Source organism: Aotus nancymaae, unplaced genomic scaffold (genome assembly GCF_030222135.1).
Source record: "Aotus nancymaae isolate 86718 unplaced genomic scaffold, 86718_ANA_hifiasm-v0.15.2.pri h1tg000049l, whole genome shotgun sequence".
Classification (NCBI taxonomy): Eukaryota; Metazoa; Chordata; class Mammalia; order Primates; family Aotidae; genus Aotus; species Aotus nancymaae.
In genome coordinates this window covers 15,625,492-15,644,700 of record NW_026988463.1, presented here as the reverse complement: position 1 = coordinate 15,644,700, position 19,209 = coordinate 15,625,492, and the positions used below count along the sequence as shown (strand labels likewise).

At 48.2% G+C, this 19,209-nt stretch overlaps 1 protein-coding gene across 16 annotated transcripts in view; it reads left to right on the top strand.

Annotated features, from left to right (window-relative positions):
* The window catches only part of CIITA (class II major histocompatibility complex transactivator), a 66,244-nt gene that overhangs the window by 15,443 nt on the left and 31,592 nt on the right, over positions 1–19,209 (top strand). For 5 of the 16 annotated variants that reach the window (XM_012453180.2, XM_012453184.2, XM_012453189.3 and 2 more), the window contains exons 2-4: positions 14,912–15,394; positions 18,247–18,309; positions 18,500–18,580. In XM_012453180.2, the coding sequence (XP_012308603.2) occupies positions 14,912–15,394; positions 18,247–18,309; positions 18,500–18,580 (627 nt within the window). The remainder of the gene's footprint in view (positions 1–14,911; positions 15,395–18,246; positions 18,310–18,499; positions 18,581–19,209) is intronic. The other 11 variants (XM_064362504.1, XM_012453196.2, XM_012453197.3 and 8 more) reach the window with 5 other exon arrangements.

Sequence of the window (19,209 nt, the reverse complement as noted above, 5' to 3'; positions counted from 1 at the left end):
CAGAGGCAGATGGGAAGTTTCCAAGGACCAGGACACACATAGTTAAAAGACAGTTTGGAAAGAGGCATTAGTTCCCACCAATTCTCATAGGAAGGACACAGATACTTTACAGATTCCTTCAATCCTTCTTACATCAAGGACAAAGTCTCTGATTTTCTCTGATCTTCCACAACACCCTAATGCTTGGAAGATTTCTTTTTAACAAGGGGGTAGAGAAGCGGACATTATTTCAGTAACATCGTTTCTTTTTCAACAGCATGTGATGCTACTGGTGTGGTTTTGCTTTTCCATTTATAAATGGAGAAATGTTTTATTTTTGTAAAATCGTGGTAAAATTTACCATTTTAGCCACTTTCAAACGTACAATTCAGTGGCGTTAAATATTTCAAACTGTTGTGCAACCCCCACTATCATCCATTTCCGGAACTTTTTCATCATCCCAAACTGAAACTCTACCCATTAAGCAATAAATCCCCACTGCCCCTTTCACCCAGCCTGGTAACTCCTACTTCCTGTCTCTAAGTTTTAGGCTACTCTAGATATCTCCTATAAATAGAATTATACAATATTTGTCTCTTTGTACCTGGCTTCTTTCACTTAGCATAATGTTTTCAAAGGTTCATCCATGTCGTGGCATGTGTAATTCCTTTTTATGGCAGAATAGTATTCTAATACATGGTTAGCCCATTTTCTGTTCCTCCATCCATCTGTTGATAGACACCTGGGTTGTTTCTACGTCTTGACTATCGTGAATAATGCTGCTAGGTACATGGGTGGACAAATATCTGTCTGACTCCCTGTTTTCAACTCTAGAAAGCTTTCTTTTTAAATAGGTCTGTTTAAGTTTCTTTAAAAAGTTAATTTAAGGAAAATACTAAGGTAAATTGTGGAACAGGGGGTATGTCAATATGACCCAAAGAAATGTAATGATGGAATACGAATGCCTGCAGTTTGGGAAACGGGATTAGAGGAAAGACCTGGAAGCTACTGTAAAATCTAGGATGAGGGGCTGGTGACTACTAGATCAAGGGCATGGCAGCAGAGGGCAGCTGAGAGACTTGGAAGGAAAGACAGAAGGATTAAGAAAGAGGCCCAGTGCAGTGGCTCATGCCTGTAATCCCAGCACCTTGGGAGGTCAAGGCAGGATGATGGCTTGAGACCAGGAGTTCGAGACCAGCCTGAGCAACATAGTGAGACCCCCATCTCTACAAAATTAGAAATGAAAAATTTAGCCGTGCATGGTGGTGCATGCCTGTAGTCCCACTTGGGAGGCTAAGGTGGAAGGATCCCTGTAGCCTGGGAGTTTGAGGTCACAGTGAGCTATGATCATATCACTGCACTCCAGCCTGGGCAACAGAGCAAGATCTTCTCTCTTAAAAAAAAATGCATAAATAAATAAAAATAAATTTTTGAAAATACAGATTCCAAACCAGGCATGGTGGCTCACGGCTGTAATCACAGCACTTTGGGAGGCCAAGGCAGGCAGATCACCTGAGTTCAGGCGTTCAAGACCAGACTGGGTGACACGCGGTGAAACCCCATCTCTACTAAAAATACAAAATTAGCTGGGTGTGGTGGCGCATGCCTGTAATATCAGTTACTTGGGAGGCTGTGGCAGGAGAATCACTTGAACCCCAGAAGTGGAGAATGCAGTGAGCCAAGATCATGCCATTGCACTCCAACCTGGGCAACAAGAGCAAAACTCCATCTCAAAGTAAAAAAAGAAATACAGATTCCTGGGCCCAGCCGCAGACTCCCTGAATAGAGCCACTGGGGGTGAGGCCCAGGACGCTGTGCGTTTAGCACCCTTCCCAAGTAATTCTCATTCACAGCAAAGCCTGCCAACGGCTGGACTCCATTGTGAGATCCCAGCAAGCAGGACTGGCTCATGGTTCATTTTGGGGTCTCCAGCACCCAACAGAGTGTGGGGTGGGGGTGAGGGGCATGTTAAGTAGAGCCAGACGAATCAGGACTGGAGTGTGGGGCCTGCCTTTGCTAACTGCAGTCACAGGATCCTCATGACGCCACCCACTACCCCAGCACCAGGGTCAGGTTCCCTTCCAGGAAAAACTTGTTGGACTCATTTCCAGGTCATTGACTACGGCTAGGAGTGTTGTGGCATGCAGAGGGAAGGCCACCTGAAGCTGGGACAGATCAGGCAAGCAGGGAAGGGGACTCTTATCCCAACCCTGCATTCTGGACAGGGACTGAAGGTCTCCTGGCTGCAGCTCATACAGCTCCTTTTCCTTCTCATCCTGGGACCACCAGGCCCCTCACTCGCAATAACTTTACCATTTTCTGGCAAACGCACAAGGTGGAGATGATGTGTCATTTGAGTTTTAAGATTTTCCAGCTGGGCTCAGTGGCTCACGCCTGCACTTTGGGAGGCCGAGGCAGGCAGATCACAAGGTCAGGAGTTCGAGACCAGCCTAATCAACACAGTGAAACCCGGTCTCTACTAAAAATTCAAAAATTAGCCAGGTATGGTGGTTAGCGCCTGTAGTCCCAGCTACTCAGGAGGCTGAGGTGGGAGAATCGCTTGAATCCAGGAGGCGGAGGTGGCAGTGAGCTGAGACCACGCCATTGCACTCCAGCCTAGGTGACAGAGTGAGACTCTATCTCAAAAAGAAAAAAAAGATTTTCCAAGTTGCTATGAGGTTGATGTCCTCAATCAGGACCCAGAGAAGATAGGTGGCTTGCCTGAACTTTCAGAGGGGGCATCTGTGGTATCTTTTGTGGGGTTCTATAGCATTTCCAGGCCCCTCTTGGAGGAAAAACAGAAGTAAGTTGTCCCAGGTCAGATTCCCTGGGAAGCCAGGTAGGAGATGGAGATTTGCATATAGGAGGTTTATTGGGGACGTTCACAGGAGGGAACACCAGAAGAAAAAGGGAAGAAAGCAGGGTTGGGAAGCAGCAGGAGTTGGGGCGCAATGCAGTCACAACAGAGTCTCAGCCAATCTCATAGGGAGCACTCAGGCTGGGACAACAAGGAAGCTAGACCTTCACACCCCTCATCCACCCCCTGCCCGCCCCCCAATAGGCATAGCCTCTCCCGTGATCGGCATTCTGCACCAGACGAATACATTTGTTATAACCAGTGCACCTACATTGATGCATCATTCTCACCCACGGTCCATGGTTTGTTTACATGAGGGTTCACTCTTGGTGTTGTAGATTCTATGGGTTTGGACAGATGTATGATGTCATGTATATGACATTATAGTATCACATAGATGCATTTCACTGCCCTAAAAATCCCATGCTCTGTCTATTCATCCCTCTCTCTCTCCACCCCATAACCCTGGGCAAACCCTGACCTTTTTATCTCCATCATTTTGCCTTTTTTTTTTTTGGAGCGGGGGATGGAGTTTTGCTCTTGTTGCCCAGGCTGGAGTGCAATGGCATGATCTTGGCTCACCGCAACCTCTACCTCCCGGGTTCATGTGATTCTCCTGCCTCACCTACCAAGTAGCTGCGATCACAGGCATGCACCACTACGCCTAGATAATTTTGTATTTTTAGTAGAGACGGTATTTCTCCATGTTTGTCAGGCTGGTCTCAAACTCCCAACCTCAGGTGATCTGCCCGCCTCAGCCTCCCAAAGTGCTGGGATTACAGGCATAAGCTACCCTGCCCTGTCCATTTTGCCTTTTTCAGACAAATAGCTGGAGTTATACCGTGTGTAGCCTCTTCAGATTGGCTTCTTTCACTTGGTGGAGTTGTGTGTTTACTGTTTAAAATTATTTTCATGTATTTATTTATTTTTGAGACAGGGTCTCACTCTTTCACGCAGGCTGGAGTGAAGTGGCACAATCACAGCTCACTGCAGCCTTGACCTCCCCAGGCTCAAGGGATTCCCCCACCTCAGCCTCCTGAGTAGCTGGGACTACAGTCGCACACCGCCACGCCCAGCTAATTTTTGTATTTTTTGTAGAGATGGAGTTTTGCCATGATGTCCCTGTTGCTTTCAAAATCCTGGGCTCAAGTAATCTGATCCACCCACCTCGGCCTCCCAAAGTCCTAGGATTACAGGCATGAGCCATCACGCCCAGCCTGAACTGTGTTTTTAAACTGTACGCTGTGTAGCTTAGGCAAGAGAGATTTCAAGGACAGAACTGAGCCCTGCTTCTCCTTGCCCCAGTCACCCATCCCTTCCAAGCCATCATTTTCCAGAGCTAAAAGGGACCTGAAAAGGGCCTCTAAGTCACGGGTGTCAAATGCAAGAAACAAAAAGGCCATAATGATGTGAATGTGTCCAGGCAGAAGGCAATAGGGAGTAGTGGGGCCTCTGGCAATCCTGTTTAACCACAGTGCTCTATCTTCATCTGCTCAGGAATTTAGGATCCATGTGAAATTTCATCTGAAAAACACTGCTCTGGTGTGATCCTCTTATTTAACAGATGAGGGCCCTGGGGACCAGAGAGGGGAACGGGCTTGCCCAGGGTCACACAGCCTCTCAGAAGCAGAGCAGTCCCCAGATCTCAGGTCACATGACTCTCTGAGTCACTTCCATCCCACCAGGCTAATGTAAACATAGCTGTTTCCATGGCGGAGCCAGTCCTTCTTTCTTTAAACTGCTTCCAACTGCTGAGAAGCCCTTTGACCAGGGACTGGAGCCAATTTTGCTTTTATTTCCAACTTTCCTGCTCTGAAGTTACTTTGTCCTGCCACAGGCTGGTTGGTTCAAACCCAAAGGGCAGGGAGCTGCAATAGAAATCCATTCAAGGGCACTGGAATCCGGACGACAAAGAGGAGCAGCAGGCAAGTGTCAGTGTTAGTGGGGAGCCGCTCTTTGCATCCTGCAATTCCCAGAGAGCTTACCATTCATTCATTCATCCATCCATTTATTCATTCATTTATGAGACAGGGTCTCACTCTGTTGCTCAGGCTGGAGTACAGTGGTACAATCATTGCTCACTGCAGCTTCAAGCTCCTGAGCTCAAGCCATCTTCCTGCCTCAGCCTCCCAAGTAGCCAAGACTACAAGGGCATTCTACCACATTCAGCTCATTTTTCTTTCATTTCTGAATAGATGGGGTTTCATCATGTTGCCCAGGCTGGTATCAAACTCCTGGTCTCAAGTCATTCTCCCGCCTCTGCGTCTCAAAGTGGTGGGATTACAGGCGTGAGCTCAGACAGCTTACCTCTTAATCACCTTTCCATCTGAGCTGGCACAAGAGCTGGGAAGGTGCACCCAACACCCCAGATGCTGCAACCTCAGTGCTTTCTGCTCCTTCTCTGTGTGGAACTGGCCTGTTTGGGAACCCAGGGCCAGCCCCCTCCAAAACCCTCTGTAGAACAAGACCCTCCTGTGCACCACAATTCCATTGCAGAACAGGACAGAATTGAATCCTGCTTCTTGCTGCCCCAATCACCCATCCCTCCCAAGCCATCATCTTTGCAGCAGGTCAGAGCTAGAAGGGACCCGCGAGGGCCTCCAAACCCCTCCAAGGGTAACGAATCCAAGTGCCAAAGGGGACATAATGATGTGAAATGTGTCCAGGCAAAGGACAATAGGGAGTAGTGGGGTCTCTGGTAACAATTGTGTGTGGTGGTAATTCACACACACACACATATTGGCTTAGGAACCAAAACAAGTAGGCCTACTGACCAGATTCAACTTTTGATTTTGAAGCCAAGCCCCTGTAGCACATGTGAGAAGCCTGCAGGTCAGAGAGGGGATTCAGACCCAACCAATAGCAGTATTTCCAGACCTCTCCTGACATGAAGCTCATCTGACCTCCTGCCCCCATTACACACATATACATGCCCACACACGCATGTACACACATGCACACATGTCTTCCAGTCTCCCTGCCTTGAGGACAAATGATCAGATCCTGCATCTTTTCCAGGCCCATAAGCCCCGGAGTGTTGCTACATGCCTCAGTTTCCTCTCCGTCTCCTATGACCTCCTCGTGCCACTCCCAGAAGTGAAAGTCTTGAGTGAGACCAGTCGTTTCTCTAAGTCCTCTCTCTGTCTCATTTTCCTGGGATACCTACACTTGGTTGGCCAACAGCAGGCTGGAGAGCGAGGGGCTTCCACCTCTACATCCATCTCCTCCCCCATCCTGCTCATGTCCAGCGTGTTCTTATCTCTCCCCCAGGACTGTGGGCTCTTGGGCACAAGTCAAGCCATCCCCAGACAGCCTATAGGGTGGCAAGAGCAGAGGTTTTTTTCTTTGTGAGCATTTTTAGGTTCCAGGCTCTGTGCAGGCCCTGTGGTTGGTGAGTCACAGAGGTACCGACGCCACTCCATGAACCCTCCTGTTTCTTTTCTTTTCAACTCTTGGGCCTTTAAACCTTGGATTAACTGCATAGCTTACCCCAGTTCATAGTACACTATGATCTTTGGTTCACCTGAGGGATTGCTCTTCATTAGTGTCCCTACTTCCCGTTCTGGGTACCCATTCTAATGCATTTCAGGTGTATTCTTCTGTTTGCGTGTGCTCTAAGAAAACATGTTTTCCACTGGGTGCCGTGGCTCATACTTGTAATCCCAGAAGTTTGGGAGGCCAAGGCAGATGGATCACCTGAGGTCAGGAGTTCAAGACCACCCTGGCCAACATGGCAAAACCTCGTCTCTACTAAAAACAAAAATTAGCTTGGCATGGTGGCACACACCTGCAATCCCAGCCATGTGTTGCTTTTTAAGGTGTGTATGTGTCACTTTGCTCATGTGGAAGATCTGGAGCTCTTATAGAGCTCATCCAGTTTCTATTGAGATGGAGTCTCACTCTGTCACCCAGGCTACACTTGATCTTGACTCACTGCAACCTCCACCTCCCAGGTTCAAGTGATTCTCCTGCTTCAACCTCCCATGTAGCTGGGATTACAGGCACATGTCACCACACCAGCTGATTTTGGTATTTTTAGTAGAGATAGGGTTTCACTGTGTTGGCCAGGCTGGTCTCGAACTCCTGACCTCAGGTGATCCGCCTGCCTTAGCCTCCCAAAGTGCTGGGATTACAGGTGTGAGCCACCACCCTTGGCTTGAAGCCTCCTGGCAGGTCCCCTCTAGATCTGACCTGCTGGAAAGATGATAGCTTGGGAGGGAGGGGTGATTGGGCAGGGGGAGGCAGGATTCAATTCTGTCCTGTTCTGCAGTGGAATTGAGGTGCACAGGGAGGTCCTCTTCTACAGAGGGTCTTGGAGGGGACTGGCCCTGGGTACCCAAACAGGCCAGTTCCACACAGAGAAGGATCTGGAAGCACTGAGGTTGCAGCATCTGGGGTGTTGGGTGCGCCTTCCCAGCTCTTGTGCCAGATCAGATGGAAAGGTGACAGTATTATAGTATAGTATCTCTCCCCTAAAATGTCATCTGGGTCTACGTTGCAAGCCTCTTGGCAGGGACTGTATGGTAAACTTCTTTGACGCCCCTAAGGAACTGAGCTCGGTGACTTTCTTATGGGGTGCTCAGCAAATCATTGTTTTACAGCTTTACGGGGGAAAAGTGAGACATGTTTCTTAGAGTTTATCTGGAGGACTACAGGGTGCACGAGGAAAAGGGGAACTCATTTGAACTATTACCCCTGCAAAGAAGCTGTTTGGGGTCTGGTCATGGTAGATAGGCATTCCTAGGCTCCTGGCTTCCCACCACCATCTGGCCCCCAGAAGCAGCTTGTCATGAGGTTGGAGAACAGGATGGTATGGTCGGGGGAAAGGCAAAGGAGAAAACTGCCAGGCAACGAGGAATCAGAATCTCAAAACGACCCAACTGAAGGGGCTCCCACACTCACTGAAACGGAAGATCAGAGGGCTAAGGTTAAATGTACTCAGGATCAAAGGCAGGGCAGAAACTCAAACTGTGTCTCCAGGCATACAGTTCAGAGGTCTTCCAATTACTCCTCAGGCGGAGAAGTTCATGGTCAAGGCTAGGGAAATATGCCTTCTCTTTTTTTTTTTTTTTTTTTGAGACAGAGTCTCGCTCTGTCACCCAGATTGGAGTGCAGTGGCGTGATCTTGGCTCACTGCATCCTCCGCCTCCCAGGTTCAAGCAATTTTCCTGCCTCAGCCTCCTGAGTAGCTGGGATTACAGTCACCCACCACCATGCCCGGCTAATTTTTGTATTTTTGTAGAGATGAGGTTTCACCATATTGGCAGGCTGGTCTTGAGCTCCTGACCTCAAGTAATCTGCCCACCTCGGCCTCCCAAAGTCCTGGGATTACAGGCATGAGCTTCTACCCGCTGGCCTCCTTCTCATGATCTTTAATCATAGTTCAGAGCAGTCCTGGAGGCTTTTAGGGGTAGCAAAAGAGCCTCCTTCTCCCTTGCAGTGACTCCTTACACCCTCAAAGATAGACTCCCCTCTTCTGGGAAGAAAGCATTTAATGAACTGGATGTGATCTCAGTGGCTGCATCTGTAAAATGGGTATAATCATACCAATCTCCCAGAGTTGCCATTAGCAGTTGAAAGAGAATAGTAAATGCAAGGTATCCAGCATGGCCCCAGACATGAAGAACTCTTCCCTTGTCACTCTCACAGACGTAAGAGGCAACTAATAATAATGATGGCCACCACACATTTTGTCCTCACCATGTAGAAGTTTTGTGCTGCTGTAAGCTACTCGTTGTTCAGCACTTACTGATCACCAGTCCCTTTTCTAAGGGCTCCATTCGACTTAACTCCCCTAATCCTTATGAGTTGCCAATTGTCATTATTCCCATTTTACAGATGAGGAAACTGAGGCTCCAAGTGGTTTAAGAAATGAACTTGTGGCCGGGCGCGGTGGCTCACGCCGGTAATCCCAGTACTTTGAGAGGCCAAGGTGGGGGATCACCTGAGGTCAGGAGTTCAAGATCAGCCTGGACAACATGGCAGAATCCCATCTCTATAAAAATACAAAAATTAGCCGGGTGCAGTGGTGGGCACCTGTAATCCCAGCTACTTGGGAGGCTGAGGCAGGAGAATTGCTTGAACATGGGAGGTGGAGTTTGCAGTGAGCTGAGATTGCACCATTGTACTCCAGCCTCGGTGACAGAGCGAGACTCTGTCTCAAAAAAAAAAAAAAAAAGAACTTGCTCAGATTGTAGTGTGTTGTTTGGTAGGGGTAGGCTCAAAGTCGGCAAATTTCACCCCAAAGCTCACCATCAGAGCTCCCCATCATTTCCCACCAGCCACGATGGAATATCATGCGGCACACAGAGGAGCTGCATCTACTGATTTCAGGTCGCTTCGGTCCGAGTTAGAACACTCTGGCAACTCTGATTTTCCTCGGGGGAGAGAGAAATGAATTGTCATGTCAGATACCTGTTTAGTATTAATACTTAGTCTTTCAAGTCCTGCATGCAGTGTGAAGTGGGGATGAAAACGAACCCAAAGAGGACTTTCAGTGGCCAAAAGATGAGGAACATTTTCTCAAGTTAGACGTGGAAGGTGGTGGCCCCAGAGGAAACACAGTTTCAAAGAGGATCTTCTAAAAATACTTCTCGTTTACCAAAAAGACACAGACCGCACCTCTGCCCTGCCCCCAGATGGCTGCTCAAAAGGAGAAATTGTCTTGCCACTACACGTTCCCTCCCTGAGTGAGGGCACCTCCCCCGGGTGGCGGAGGGGACCAAGAGCAATTCAAAAAGGCTATCAAGTGGGCTGAGGCTTTGGAGACGGGTAGTTCGGTTCAAATCTCAGCTCACTCATCTCTCTGAGCCTGTCTCTTCGTCTGAAAAAAATAGGAATACAAATAGCTGATGTGTAAGTTAGACCAAATGGGGTAATGTCTGTAAGTCACATCATTTGCTGCCCGGCACTTGCTGGGCACTGTGAATTCTAGTTCAGTAACCTTGCCGGGGATGGAGAGAGCCTGCCGTGTGCAGAAACATGCTGAGAGCTGGGAGGAGGTAAGCTAGAGGGATGCAGTCCCTGCCCTCCATGGGCTGGGGAGTAGGAGAGAGAGCCCTCTCTCTCTCTTGCTATAGGATGATCAGGGCCATCTTTTTCCTCTGCCCTCCTCTGGTATTGCGGGTTGGAGAAAGAGTGCAGTGAAGGGGCCTTTGAAGCACCTCCTAAGCATCTGTAGGCATAGGAAACTTGGCTCTGGGGATAGAGGGAGGTCCCAGACCAAGATCCAAGTAGATCTTGGTGTGGCTGGGAGGCAGCTATGGTGTTGTGGGGAAACCTAGAGTCTCGGGCCTGAGTCTTAGCTTTGACACCCCCTAATGTAATGAGCTTCCTTTGACTGTGGGCTTCTTACGTAGCTGGCATGCCACACAGAAGTTCCCTTGGCCTTCGGATGATCCTGTAGGGCAATCGTTTTGTTTGTTTGTTTGTTTGTTTGTTTGTTTGTTTGTTTGAGATGGTGTCTCATTCTGTCACCCAGGCTGGAGTGCAGTGGCATGATCTTGGCTCACTGCAGCCTCTGCCTCCCAGGTTCAAGCGATTCTCCTACCTCAGCCTCCCAAGTTGCTGGGATTACAGGAGCGTACCACCATGCCCAGCTAATTTTTGTATTTTTAGTAGAGATGGGATTTCACCATGTTGCCCAAGCTGGTGTTGATCTCCTGACCTCAAGTGATCCCCCTGCCTCAGCCTCCCAAAGTGTTGAGCTGCAAGGCAATCTTCATTCTCCAGATCTAATGTTGGGGAAACTGATGTTCAGAGAGGTCAAGTGACTTGGCTAAGACATCACAGCCAGGATTCAGACTCAAGCTCCTAAACCATGTGACCTTGAACAAGCCATTTCACTGCAGTGTGTGAACCTCCTCCAAGGTGAAGTGGGCATAACACTCTATCCTGCCTTCTCCTCAGAGCTCTGTGGGAACTCAGATTGGGAGAGAGGCAGAAGTCCATTGCGAGCTGCAAATCCCTGCTCACCCAAGAGGAAGTACTGAAGGTACAGGAAGTACTTCCTTCAGTCTTAAGGAAGCAGGAAGAGGGGCGCCGAAATGCATACTGGGGACTTCCAGGAGTGGGTTTCCTCTTGTCCAGGTTGAGCCAGTGACACAGATCTTAGGCCCTCTGGTGACTTTCTGCCCAGGCAACTTCTCTGTGGTGGTGATGGGGTGTGTGGCCAGATCATCCAAGCTGTCCTGCCGGCTGTGGTGTATGCTGTGGTTTTTGTTTTTTTGTTTTTTTGACACAGTCTGGCTCTATCACCCAGGCTGGAGTGCAGCCTCGACCTCCTGGGCTCAAGCGATCCTTCCACCTAAGTCTCCCAAGTAACTGGAATTACAGGCACGTGCCACCACAGCCGGCTAATTTTTACGTTATTTGTAGAGATAGGGTTTTGCCATGTTGCCCAGGCTGGTCTCAAATTCCTGGACTCAAGTGATTCTCCTGCCTCGGACTCCCAAAGTGCTGGAGTTTCTACAGATGTGAGCCACCATGCCCAGCCTGCGGAGGGCTTTCTTCTTCCTATGGAGTCTGTGGGTCCCCTTATGCAAAACAACAGAAAGCCTGGTTTCACAAAGTTTGACCTAGGAGAAAATGGAAGGGAAAGGGTCCCTTTGTCACTCTCACAGAGGTAGTAAGTGAACTAATAATAATGATGGCCATCACAGATATTGTCCTCACCATGCCAAAGTTTTGTGCTGCCTTAAGCTACTCTTCATTCAGCGCTTACTGATCGCCAGTCCCCTTTCTAAGGGCTCCGTGCGGCTTAACTCCCTTAATTCTTATGAGTTGTCAATTATCATTATTCCCATTTTACAGATGAGGAAACTGAGGCTCCAAGTGGTTTTAAAAAATGAACTTGCCCACGTTGCAGTGTGTTGGTAGGTAAGGGTAGTCTCAGAGTTGGTCAATTTCATCCTGAAGCTCACTACACTTGCCTTCTTTCCCTTTTCAATGTATTTCTCTGACTGCAGGCTTAATCACACAGCAATGTCATTTAGAGCTTGAAGAAGAGATTGTCAATAAGTGAGGGTGGGCTAAATGTCTCCAGGCTCCTCCCTGCAGTCCCTCCCACCATGCCCCATCTGTGGCCTGTGTCTCTATGCTTGGGCCTAGATAGGGCAAGGGGGATCATTTTATTGGGTACATTTTGATTGGGAGGAAAGAGCACCAGCCTGGGAGTCTTGTGAGAGGGGCAGGGGAGAGCAGGTGCAAGGTCAGCCACCGACAGGCCATGGGGTCTTGTGGAAGTCATGCCCTTCCCAGGGTCTCAGTCTTGTCATCAGTACAGTGAAGGAAAGAGATCAAGCTTAAAGGTCCCTGGCAGACCTGATGCCCTGTCAGAAAACTGAGTTAGGGTAACTTGCCCAAAGTCCGAAGTCACACAACTCATTCACAGAGTTGCTAGGGTCAGTCTGGAGTTCTTGTCAGGAGATCACACTCCCTCAAAGAGGAGGCAGATTGCTGCCATGTAGGTTCTCCATAAAGACCACAGGTGGAATGGGAGGCGGGCAGCAGGCAGGAGTGGGGGCAAGGGAGTCTTCTCTCACTGCTCTGAGAGAACAGTCAGTTGTGTGCCCGTGTCCCAGAACAAGGTGCTGGGAGGGTGGAGCGTCCCACCCCACCCCCCACCTCGCAGCCTTGGCGCTGCTTCAGGAAAAGGGTGGTGGCCCCATCTTTCAGTTCTGCTTCCTCCAGTCACGGATGGCTGGGATCTCGCTGCAAGCCGGTTATGTTTGTGTTCCTGCAGCCCCTACTCAGCCATCATGAACAAGCAGCCCCTGTCAGTGCCCCAGGTTGGACTGGAAAGATCATGCTCTGTGACCTTCAGGGTCTGTGCTGAGCCCCTCGATCAGCAGTGAGAGCTGTGGATAAGTGCGAGAAAATGAGTCTCTGGGCCGGGCATGGTGGCGGGCGCCTGTAATCCCAGCTACTCGGGAGGTGGAGGCAGGAGAATCGCTTGAACTTGGGAGATGGAGGTTGCAGTGAGCCGTGATTGCACCACTGCACTCCAGCCTGGGTGACAGAGTGAGACTCTGTCTCAAAAAAACAAAACAAAACAAAAAACAAAAATGAAAAGGAAAAGGAGTCTCTGGAATGGGGTGACAAGTTGCATGTGTGTTTTCTCATGATCTTAACCTTCAATTCATTCCTTCTGGGCCCAGGATAGGGCAGTAGCGGCTCTCTCAGGTCCTCCAGCTTCAGGGCCAGCTCTCCTCTTACCTCCTCCAGGAAGCTCCCTTTGTTTCCTTCCGGCCTTCATCTGCATGCCATGTGTGGTGTGTTGAAAGGTGGGCCCCCCAAAAGATATGTCCATATCAAATCCCTGGAACCTGTCAGTGTGACTTTATTTGGAAAAAGGGTCCTTGCAGATAGAATTAAGGGCCTGGGTGCAGTGGCTCACATCTGTAATCCCAGCACTTTGGGAGTGCTGAAATGGGAGGATCACCTGAGGTCAGGAGTTCAAGACCAGCCTGGCCAACATGGCAAAACCCCATTTCTACTAAAAATACAAAAATTAGCTGGGCATGGTGGTGGGCACCTGTAATCCCAGCTACTCAGGAGGCTGAGGCAAGAGAATCGCTTGAACCCAGGAGGCGGAGGTTGCAGTGAGCCAAGATCACACCACTGCACTTCAGCCTGGGTAACAGAGACTCCGTCTCAAAAAGAAAAATGCAGTTCAATGGTCTTTTTGAAATATTCAGAGTTGTGCGACCATCTCCCACACTCACAGTCAATTTTAGAACATTTCATCACCCCCCAAAGAAACTCCATGCTCATCAGCAGTTGTTCCCCGTTTTCTTCTAAAACTGCTCTCTGCCATGCCCTAGGCAACCACTAATATGCTTCCTTTTTTAAAAATAATAATAATAGAGATAGGATCTTGCTATGTTGCCCAGGCTGGTCTTGAACACCTGGACTCACTGTCTCAGCCTCCCAAAGTGCTGGGATTTCAGGCATGAGCCACCATGCCCCGCCCCTTCTACTTTCTGTCTCTATGGATTTGCCAATTCTGGACATTTCAAAGAGAATCATACAATATGTGACCCTTTGTGTCTGGCTTCTTCAGTTGGCATTTTTTAAGGTTCATCCACATTGTAGCATGTATCAATGCTTTCTCCCTTTAGTGGTGGAATATTTTATTGCATAAATAAGCAATATTTTGTTTATCCATTTATTTTTTTGATAGATATTTGGGTTGTTTTCATATTTTGGTTATTATGAGTTTTCACGTACATGTTTTTGTGTAGATATATCTGGGGTTTTTGTTTTCTTTTGTTTTATTAATACATAATATTATACATATTTATGGGGAGCACGTGAGTATTTATTACATGCATAGAATGTGTAATGATCATGTCAGGATATTTGAGGTATCTACATCTGGGATTGTTTAAAGATTAAATGAAATAGCATCAAAAGTATTTAATACTCCCTTCAACAAATGATGATGAGGAAATCTTAGAATCTACTCAGACTCCTTCAGTTTACATGTTAGGAAACTGAGGCACAGAAAAGAGACTTACTCAAGGCCACCCAAGGCAGTAGAGCACTGCAGTTAAATGCAGGGCCTTTAGCTGGACTGTCTGGGTTCAAATCCTGGTTCCAGTTGGACATGGGTTTCCTTACATAAATCACTTCACCTCTCTGAGTCTCTGTTTTCTCATATGCAAAGTGAGGATAACAATAGTACCTTCCTTACATGGTTGCTGATATGAGGATTAAATGTGCCAGCTCATGCCTGGCATATAGTAAGTGCTTTATAAATCTTAGCTGTTACCATTCATGGCAGTGCCAAATGTGGGACAGGTCTCCTGACTCTCTGGTGTGAGATTGATGGAATCCACACTTTCCAGTTCCCTTTTCTACCTCCTGGTATCTTCTCATGTGGTTGTAAGTTCCTTGGAGGAAGGGAATGTGGCTTCCTCTATCTACCACCCTGAGCATGTAAGAAGTGCTAAATGAGCACTTTTATTCGCTCCTTGCATCCCCAGCCCTCACCAGCTGGGAGTTGTTGTAGGTGTCAATCTTCTGCCTCTTTCCAACACCCTGGGAGGTGACTGAGCGTGTCTTCCCTCCCAGGCAGCACACAGTGTGCCACCATGGAGTTGGGACCCCTAGAAGGCAGCAGCTACCTGGAACTTCTCAACAGCAATGCTGACCCCCTGCACCTCTACCACTTACATGACCCAATGGACCTGGCTGGAGAAGAAGAGACTGAGCTTCACTCAGGTGGGCCCTCTTCCCTCTGGCCTCTCCCTGTATTCCCCACCCCTCAGCTTGCTGTAGAGATGGCAATCAGGGGAAGTTCCTGCCCCTGTGCTCCCGTCAGCACCAAGGACAGCTCTCGCGTCTGTGGACCGCTTGCTGAAGATGAGGTTGATCTGCCAGCCCTACCCTGCCTCTCCCTCCTTCCCCACCAGCCCTCTTTCCAGAAATTTCCTGCTTCATCCAAGGGACTTTTCCTCCCAGAACCTGACACGGACACCATCAACTGTGACCAGTTCAGCAGGCTGTTGCATTACGAAGGGGATGAAGAGACCAGGGAGACTTACGCCAGTATCGGTGAGGAAACGTGAGCCCAGAAAAGAAAGTCAAGGGAAAGGGTTCTTTGCTATCACTCGTCAATCTCACCCATTCATGATGAGCCACGGCAAGCACCTCCCATGGAAAGCATGGCAAGAATGATACAGAGTAACGACTGGAAGAGGCGGGAGATGCAGGCCAGTGGGGGAAATAGGCCCCTTCACTAAGGACCACCAGGCAAACAAAATCTCATGTGTATATTCTCCACCTCCATTTCTATGCCCATTTCTGTTTCTTGCTCTTCTGTCCATCCTTTCTACAAAGCCCACACCATACACCTCTTTCCCTTTTCCTCCCACCTCCTTAGCCAAGCTACTCTAGTATTTGTAATAACTAGCATTTACTGGATACTCATAGTATGTTCATTACTGTCCATACATTATCATCATTATCATCTGGAATCCTTACAACAACAAACGAAATGCATATTATTAGTTTCTGTCTTTTACAAATGAGGAAATTGAGGTTTAGAGAGGTGAAACAACCTAACCAAGGTTGCATCAGAGAGAGTAATGTGCAGATCTGAAATTCTAACCTAGATCTTTCTCATTTCAAAATCTCCATTTTTAACTACAAAAAAAGAAAGTGTCTGAGGTTGGAAGGTTTGCTAAGGCTTAAGCAGAGAAGCTAATGTGCAGCTTTCAGACAAGGGCAGAACTCTTGGGGAGGTGGTGGTGGTGTTGCTGTTACTGGTTTGTTTTCTGGGGAAGGGAAATGGGATAGAGAATCCCTTCCCACCAACATCACCACCATCACATACAGAGCCTCTGTTGAATTAGAAAATCATGCCCCTTTCCTGGAGGATGCAGTCCCTACCAGGAAGTAACTGCTTGGCTAGCAAAGTGCAAGCTGGATTCCTGCCCCCATTTTCCCTGTTGACTAGGGCACCCTTGCGCAGTGAACAACCTGCAAAATGGTTCTTACTGGTGCTCTTCCTGGCAACCCAGGAGCTGCATCATTCAGCAGTCCTGTGCTCGATGCAAATGCGGCTAATTTTTCTCCAGGGCACAGTTTACTGAACTTCATACAAATGAAGAAAATGAAGGGAACTGGTAATTGTTCATGTTTCCGAAATTACAGAACTGAGAGCCTGACTGCTTCCTTCCCTTTCTGGGAATTTATGTGGGAGAAGGAGGAGTGATTGGGCCAAAGGACAGTCACATTTCTTCACAAATGGAGGCAGTCATTAAGGATTTGGGCATGTCTTAGGATTTGGGTTTTTGTTTTTTTCTTAGGGGCATCTCCATAGGCAGTGGAAGCTACCTAAGCAAGTAGATGAGACAGTCCCCTTTCTGTTGCTTAGAACAACATACTGATACTGAGTGATTTATAAAGAAAACAATTATTTCTTAATGGTTCTGGAGGCTGAAAAGGCCAGAGTTAGGGGCGGCATCTGGTGAGGGCCTTCTTGCTGATGGGGACTCTCTGCAGAGTCCCAAGGCAGTGCAGGGTATCACGAGGCAAGAGGTTTCAGTGTGAGAATCTCTCTTCCTCTTCTCATAAAACCACTAGTCTTACTCCCATGACAACCCATTAATTTATTAACTTCTTTATCCACTAATTCATGAAGAGATTAACCCATTCATGAGCGAAGAGCCCCAATCACTTCTTAAAGGCCCCACCTCTCAATGCTACCACATAGGAGATTACACTTATACATGAGTTTTGGAGAAGACAAACATTCAAACCATAACAGGCAGCATCACCCAAGTCTGCTCCTCTAGTCTATGGGTGTTCTCTCTGCTTCTAGGAGGTGAAGCCCAGGCCTGGGAAAGTATTCTTTTGCAGCATCCAGAAATACGAACTTAGCTTCCAAATGTGTAAGCGGGAGATAATAAATCACATCCACCGTCATGGGATGGTTGTAAGACTGAATAAGTTACAATGTGTAAAGCATTTAGAAAAGGAATTTGCACAGAGTAAGCATTCAGTAGATGTTAGATGCTACCCCACAACCACCATCATCATTATCACGCCATCATTATCATCATCTTAGTTTTCATCACCTTCATTATGGCCATCATTCCATTCCTCAGCTCAGAAGCCTTCTATGGCTCCCCATTGCTTATAAAACCAAGTCCTAACTTTCCCTAACATGAAACTTCTACTGCCATCACCTGTCTCTGAGGGTTTTCTAAACATACTCTGAACATCTTTCCTCACTCTGTCACTATGACCCAGAAAGCTATCCACATTCTCCTTCTCCCAGACTCTGCCCCATCTTTCAAGGTCTGGCTCCAGGATCCTTTCCTCCAGGAAGCCTTCCCTGATTGCCCCATCCCACTATACACTTTTTTCTCTTACCTCATGTCATGATGCCTGTATTCCAAGAGCTCAAAGCCATGAACACCTTTATATAGTTAGCACTATTTACTGAGTGCCTACTGTATACCAGCTACTGTAGTGGATGCTCTAGATGCAGAACCCCTATTCGTCATGGGTAGTAGGCATTATTTATTCGCCTTACACAGATGAGGAAATGGGGGCCCAGAGTGCTTAAGTAACTAGCCCAGGATTGCGCAGCCAGTAGGGCTAGTGGAGAGTAGAGATGGAATTTGAACTCAAATCCCACGGCAACTCTACCACTCTGCTTTGCTCTTCTTTGTAACAGTGGATAAGTTTCATGGATACATACTTCACTCTTTCAATTGGATTAAGAACCCCTGAAGCATCAGGGTTCATTCATTTGTTTGATCATTCATTCATTCAACAAACATTTCTTGAGCCCCCACTGTGTGCCAGGCCCAGAGGGTCCCCAACCCAGGGCCTGGCACACAGTAGGCCTTCAGTGAGATCTTGTTGGTTGACTGCGCTTTTCCTTGTCTGGGCAGCGGAACTGGACCAGTATGTGTTCCAGGACTCCCAGCTGGAGGACCCAAACAAAGACATTTTCAGTACGTTTGTTGGGGGGTGGGAAGGTCTTGGCTCAGCCTGAATTTCCTGCCTTGTTCCTTGGGGGGTGCCTTTATACCTGATGGCCATTCATCGATGGGCAGCCATATCCCTCTCCCCAAGGTAGAGACAACGGAGGCTCACCTTGGGCTTCCATTGATGGTGCAAGTTGGTCTCTGGTTTTTCTCAAAGTAGAGCACATAGGACCAGATGAAGTCAGTGAGAGTATGGAGACGCCGGCAGAAGTTGGGCAGAAAAAAAGTCAGAAAAGACGTGAGTGAGCCCCTCCCTGATCCAATCTAGCCTTGCTTGAGACCTGGCCTTTCCTTGACTCCAAAGCCTGCTGTGGTTCCCCTCTCTAAGTCCTGTCTGTTTGGGAGCCCCTTTAAAAGCCAACAGGAGGGGCTGGGTGCTGTGGCTCATGCCTGTAATCCCAGCACTTTGGGAGGCTGAGGCAGATGGATCACCTGAGGTCAAGAGTTCAAGACCAGCCTGACCAACATGGAGAAACCCCAGCTCTACTAAAAATACCAAATTAGGCGGCCGTGGTGGCACATGCCTATAGTCCCAGGTACTCAGGAGGCTCCGGCAGGAGAATCACTTAAACCTGGGAGGCGGAGGGTGCAGTGAGCCGAGATCACATCATTGCACTCCAGCCTGTGGACAAGAGTGAGACTTTGTCTCAAAAAAAAAAAGCCAACAGGAGCTTTAAAATGTAAATCTGATCATTTCATGGCACTGATAACCCTCCAATGGCTACAAAATACATGCCACAAGGCCTGCATGGCGCTTTCTGCCTCTCCAAACCCACTCTGAGCTACCACACCGTCAGCCACCACTGGCTTCTTTCCACTCCTGTAACCCATGTGCCCTTTCGAGCCTCGGGCCCTTGGCATTTGCTG